General features: G+C 48.9%; 1 protein-coding gene across 2 annotated transcripts in view; it reads left to right on the top strand.

Annotated features, from left to right (window-relative positions):
• Positions 1–5,578: 5,578 nt before the first annotated feature.
• MON1A (MON1 vesicular trafficking associated A) overlaps positions 5,579–6,370 on the top strand; it is an 18,762-nt gene continuing 17,970 nt past the window's right edge. For both annotated transcript variants that reach the window (XM_007466218.1, XM_007466216.1), the window contains exon 1: positions 5,579–5,682. In XM_007466218.1, coding sequence (XP_007466280.1) covers positions 5,579–5,682 — 104 coding nt within the window. The remainder of the gene's footprint in view (positions 5,683–6,370) is intronic.

Genomic DNA, 6,370 nt, shown 5'->3' with positions numbered 1-6,370 from the left:
CCCCCCACTCCGTCCGCCGGGGCTGCTGGGGGTTGTGGTTTGGCCTCTGGCCCACGGGTTCTAGTTCTTTTTCGGTCTTTGGAGTTGAGCGAGGCGTGCTTTTTCTTGGTGGCTTGGCCTTCTCGAGTTTTGCTCCCCGCCAGAGCGCACATATGACCCCGGCCTGCGTAGCTTGAAAACGATTTATTTTCCGTTAATGTGAAGGAAATGGAAGGGAGGCGTCTCCAGCCTAAGACTTCCGAGGCAGGGGCTTCTGGCCCACACAAGAGCCTGTTTTCCGACCCTCCCATAGGATAGGGAAGCAGTCGTCACAGAGGCTCGTCTCCTTTTCTTCTGATGGGTTTCCAAGTTAGGTATTACCGACTCAGGAATACCAGGTGGGTGTCATCTGTGTTAAAGGTTTAATAGCCCTACCTACGAAGGAAAATCTACTCAGTTTACACAGAGCCTTTCTAGCTCGGGCAATACATCTGGCCAAGGGTGACTTGTGCGAGGTCACAGAGGAACTGGAAAGTATCTGCAAATCAGCAATCTAGTGGAAAACGGGGCAGCACAACTTTCAGTTTGCAGCTCATGTCCAGAATCTCCTTACAGCTAATGTTCTTCAAATGGCCAGCTCCAAGCTTCCAGGTGGATCGTCTACATTGTTGAAATGCTTGCTGGTTCCAGCTACCTGGTATCGCCAGGTAGTGGCTTCTCAGGGAAGGTAACCTGATTTTATAGCCTGAATTCAACATCATGGAATTGAAGAAGTCCGCCGCAAGAAAAGCCTATAAATCCTTCTAAAATAAAGCAAGACTTATCTGTAGAGAAAAGAGATTGTTGAGTTAAGTAGTCTTTAAAGTTACCTTCCCACTTTTCAGACATCTTGTCTGGAAGTCATTAAAGAACTGCATGAAGCTCTTGCTGTGTGCCAGGCACTGCATCAGGTGCTGGGGCCACAGGAACCTGAACAAAGCTGATAAACTTTGCTGCTCTGGGGACTTACCTGGTGGTCCAATGGCTAAGACTCTGCCCTAGCAATGCAGAGGGCCCGGGTTTGATCCCTGGTCGGGGAACTAGACCCCACATACATGCCGCAACTAAGAGTTTGCGTGTCGCAACTAAGAAGATCCCGCGTGCCACAACTAAGACCCGACACAGCAAAATAAATAAATAAATATTTTTTAAAAAAACAAAAGCAAAACTTTGCTGCTCTGGTGGAGATGGGAGTGGGGGTGGTTACTGAAGACAGACAACAAACTAAACAAGATATACAATCTCTGCTGAAATGAGTTTGGTTTCTGTAAGGAGGGAGATGGAAAGCTGTCGGAGGGCTCTAAACAGAATAATATGGCTTCCATGTAACCGGGATCCCTCTAGCTGCTGTGTAGAGAATAAACTGAAGGTGGGAAGGGCAGAAGCAGGCCAGCTGATTAAGAGACTGTTGCAGTAATAAAACCACAGAAGGATAATACTTGTACCTATGTGGGCACAGTGGAAACAGGAAACATGGACTGGGATGAGGGGAAAGAGGGAAGAATGTCAGAGGAGCAATTTTGGTAGGAAGAGCAGGAGCTCAGTTTTGGGTAGGTTGTTTTTGATGCCTAGTAGACAAGATGTGGAGTTGGCAGTTGGCTACATGAATCTGGAGTTCAAGGTAAAGGTCAGGGTTAGAGATGCAAATCTGGGAGGTATCAACATATCGCTGGTGCTGGTATTTAATGACATGGGCCTGGATGAGATGACCTAGGGAATGAAGGAGGGAGAATAGACCAGAGAGCAGAGTTCCAGCCCTGAGGCCTGGGGCACACCAGCACTAAGAGGTTTCAGGGAAGAGGAGGAACACCTACACAGAGCTGTGGGTACTTTGACTTTGCTTCCCAAACTGGGCCATTGCTGGTGGTTCTTTCCCTTATCGGATAGTACTTTGTCCTCTAAGGAAGTAAACATATGAAAGAACTAATTATTTTTGCCTTATGCCCAAGCTTCTTGGGCAATAATAATTGCTACCCTTTATCACAACTCTTTGCCTGGCCTTGTGCTGACATTTCATTATCTCATTTAATCTTCACAATAACTGTATGATATCCCCTTTTGTAGTTATGGAAACCAAAGCCCAGAAAGATTAACTTGCTGAAGCTGGAAAGTAGAGGGTGGGGAGATTCCAGCCCAGGTCAGTCCTACTCCAAGGCTCATGCTCCTGCCTACTTTCCCCTTTTCCTTATGGTGATTATTGAGTTTTCAGAGGAAGCATCTAGAATTTTTTTTTTTTTAACTTACGTTGGCCCATTGTACTTGTAAGGTTGTTTATATTGCCTAAGACCAGGAATATGAGTATTTAGAATAGCTGACCCAGAACAGCGCCCTCACCCGGAATGGGGAGCACAATGTCCAGTTGCAGAGGTAGCTTGACTCACTTTCAGCCCATAAATTCTCACATGGAAGAACCCAGCAAAGAGGAAGACTGTTGTGCTGCCTGTTGTTCTTTGTTGCCTTGGTCACACTTGGGGCCATGACTCTTCAGCATCGAAAGTAGGGACTTGATCAAATGTTAAAATGAGAGACAGGAACCAGGAAAGATACAGATAATACAAGGGCCACAGAGGAAACTTTCCAGCAGAGCAGGAAAACCAGCTGCCTTACCAGGAACTGCAAAGTAATAAAAACAGGAAGGAAAACCTCTTCAAAATTTCCAGGGAAGAACTGACTATTCTTTTTTTTTTTTAATTAATTAATTAATTTTATTTATTTTTGTCTGCGCTGGGTCTTCGTTGCTGTGCGCGGGCTTTCTCTAGTTGCGGTGAACGGGGGCTACTCTTCATTGGGGCTCGTGGGCTTCTCATTGTCGTGGCTTCTCTTGTTGTGGAGCACGCACTCTAGGCGCGCAGGCTTCAGTAGTTGTGGCACGTGGGCTCAGTAGTTGTGGCTTGCGGGCTCTAGAGCTCAGGCTCAGTAGTTGTGGCGCACGGGCTTAGTTGCTCTGCGGCATGTGGGATCTTCCCGGACCGGGCTCGAATCCATATCCCCTGCATTGGCAGGCGGATTCTTAACCCCTGCGCCACCAGGGAAGCCCAACTATTCTTATTATTAGCTCAGAATACTTCATATTATATAATCTTGTATTTGTAGGAGGGAGAAACTGCTGAAGATGCTGAAAGAGTCATTTAAAAATTTGACCTGAGTCACACCAGCAAGATAGCAACAGGGCTGGTAACAGATCCCAGCCTCAGGATACAATCAGGTCTTTTCACTTCAGCTACAACATTTTCACAGCACCTCAGGTTCTGAAATGTCCACTCAAGCTATGAAAGAAAAGACATCTGGGGAAGAACAGAGGTCTTATTACCTTTGCTCCAGTTCCAGCTAGTCCTCACCACTGCCCAAGGCTAGTCCTCACTCAAAGCCCAAGGCTTGAAGCAGCGTCATACAGGGCAGCAGAGCCTTCACAGAATTGACATGTATTATTATTCCAAAAGACCTAGATTTATTTCCTGGTAATTCTATCAGTAAAAAGTGACCTTTAGGTCTTCCCTGGTGGCGCAGTGGTTGAGAGTCCGCCTGCCAATGCAGGGGACACGGGTTCGTGCCCCGGTCCGGGAGGATCCCACATGCCGCAGAGCAGCTAGGCCCGTGAGCCATGGCCGCTGAGCTTGCGCGTCCGGAGCCTGTGCTCCGCAACGGGAGAGGCCACGACAGTGAGAGGCCCGCGTACCACAAAAAAAAAAAGTGACGTTTAGGAAGGATTGTCCCAATATTCAAATATAGGTCAATAGGTTGATTTAAACAGAGTTTAAAATCACAACCTTAAAACGTTTCGTAAGTAGCCACAACGGTTTGCTCTGAGTGTCCTAGGCTCAAGAGTTAGCCAGAAGCCCATGGGGTAAATGGCCACTTGCTTGGCTAAGGAGATGCAATACTTCCAAATAACAGTGGTGCTATCTGGTAGAGCTGATGTGCTTGAAAGCAAGAGTGGGACTCATATAAGCCCTGAGGTCACGTGGAGACCATTGAGATTGGTTAGGTATGTTAAAAAACTTTATATTTGTCTTCTATAGGGATCAATTCTATGGGCTGCAGCTTCTGGTTAATGGAATGTAGCCAGGATATTTCTGTATCAACCAGAGAATGAATATGAGACCTTCTTGGCTTGAACTCTCATAATGTAATACGGCAGGATTAATGAGAGTAAAACTATATAAATGATATTTACTCTAACGGTGGGAGCCTGTCCTCCTGAGCTAGTAAGGAGAGAAAATACTGAGTGACCTGTGGAGACTGAGAGAGACTCCTCTCTCCTTCCCAGGGGAAAAGATAGTTAAGGAATTGGGCATTTTCTCACATGTTCTTAACTATCAATGAAAGGGAGGAGAAAGCTCCCCTTAAACTATGTGCGAAGGTCTAAGCCCTGTGCAAAGCCATCTCCAGTAAAAGGCCACAGCTTTGTCACAATGTCAGTCACAGTCCAGTGTTGTGGAGGTAGGCTCCAAGTGGCAGTTGTCTGAGACTATGAGAAAAGCCCAGGGGCAGAGCTCTCCCTCAATTCCAGTGTAGGACTGAGATGGAGACAGAACACTGCATTGGGGTGTTTGGAGCAGCAGAGAGAATCAAAGGAGTGACTTCACACTTTTTCCTTCATCCCTGAACTGTTGGGTGAATTAACCATGAGGCTATTAAGTGATTTAATTGCTTCAGAGAAACATGAGCAGTATTGTTGTTAATCCCTAATTTTATTTCTTTAAACTACTCTCCAAAAGTAAAATTGTTGATTTTATGTTTTCCTGTTTTTTTTCTAGGGGTGGTATCCAGGCATTCATCTTTTTTTTAAAGGTTCCCCAGGTCATTCTATGTGCAGAGTTGAGAGCTACATTCTAGAGGTTCATACTGATATATGAAAACGTGGCTAAAAGGATGTTCTGGGACTTGCCTGGTGGCACAGTGGTTAAGAATCCACCTGCCAATGCAGGGGACACGGGTTCGATCCCTGGTCCGGGAAGACCCCACATGCCGTGGAGCAGTTAAGCCTGTGCACCACAACTCCTGAGCCTGTGCTCTAGAGCCAGTGAGCCACAACTCCTGAAATCCGTGTGCCTAGAGCCTGTGCTCTGCAACAAGAGAAGCCACTGCAATAAGAAGCCCACTCACCGCAACTAGAGAAAGCCCGCGCACAGCAACGAAGACCCAATGCAGCCAAAAATAAATAAATTTATTAAAAAAATAAAATATGTAAAAAAAAATAAAAGGGTGTTCCTTTAGCAGCAGTTGGTGTGCCTACATTCTTTACAGTCAGTGTGGCCGGGTCCACTAATGACATTTATCCAGCCCCCAAACTTGCACTGTCCTTCCACAATTAGTGGAGGAAACAATGCCATAGTCTCTTTCTTTCGCTTTAAATAAACCTGTTGTTGGCTCGGGCGGAGGAGCTAGGGAGTCTGGGCCTGCGGTCCACCCCAGGCTTTGGGTTTGGGGAGGTGCCTGAGTTTGGCCAGGACCCTGTAAAAGGCGGTGCGGGATGTCAGACCCCGCCCAGGTCTCTGCCGGGACCTGGCGCCCCGCCCCACCTCGCGGCGGCCGTGCACTGCGAACTACATTTCCCATAATGCACACCGGGGGCGGGCAGGGCCAGGCCCAGCGACTGGAGCCGGGCCTCCCCCGCCAGAGGCCGGCGAGTGCAGTCTTCCTGAGCCGGGAGCCGGGCAAGGGGCGGTGGGAGGGAGCGGTGGCCTGTGCTGTGGCCATGTCTGTGTCTGCAGGGGGCCGTGGTCCCGCGAACCTGAACCATCAGTCCGGGTCCGGCCGGACACCCGTGACCTCCCGGGGGTCCGGCAGAGGGCAGTGACCAGCAATCTCTGTGCTTCCTGGCCCCTTCCCCCTCCCCGAGAAACAGGTGAGTCCGATTGCCAACCCACGTGGCTTGGGGGCGCCGAGAGACTGGAGAGCTGTCATCTTTGAAGGGAGGGGCTTGAAGACTGGGGGCCCCTGCGCTCTACGCTGCCATTTACGTTGGAAGGACTGGGTCTCTCTGGGGTCCCTTCGCCGGTTCCCAGCTGGGGAATACAAAAGGCGAGGCCTGGAACTCTTCCTTCGGCTGGAAGGGCAAAGTCCTGTAGCCCCAACGCACACACATTTGGCCCAGCAGAGTGCTGTCAAAGACTGGCAGAGGTTGACTGTGGGGTGAGCAGGAAGCTCCTGAAAGTGTCTTGAGGCTTGGGACTTTGCCTTCAAGGGTGCCCTGGCTCAGATAACCAAGCTGCCTCTTGCACCTGTTGAGCCACACTTTCTGGGCTCGAGTTTGCTGAGGAGGGTGAGCAGCCTTTGTCAGAGAGGGGAGTGACCACTGGCAGTGACAAGTACCAAGCTATACTCTCAGCGTGGAGTAGGCATCCTGCTG

This window comes from Lipotes vexillifer, unplaced genomic scaffold (genome assembly GCF_000442215.2).
Source record: "Lipotes vexillifer unplaced genomic scaffold, Lipotes_vexillifer_v1.1 scaffold1004, whole genome shotgun sequence".
Classification (NCBI taxonomy): domain Eukaryota; kingdom Metazoa; phylum Chordata; class Mammalia; order Artiodactyla; family Lipotidae; genus Lipotes; species Lipotes vexillifer.
Note: the sequence above shows the minus strand (reverse complement) of the source record. Positions and strands in the feature narration are given on the sequence as shown.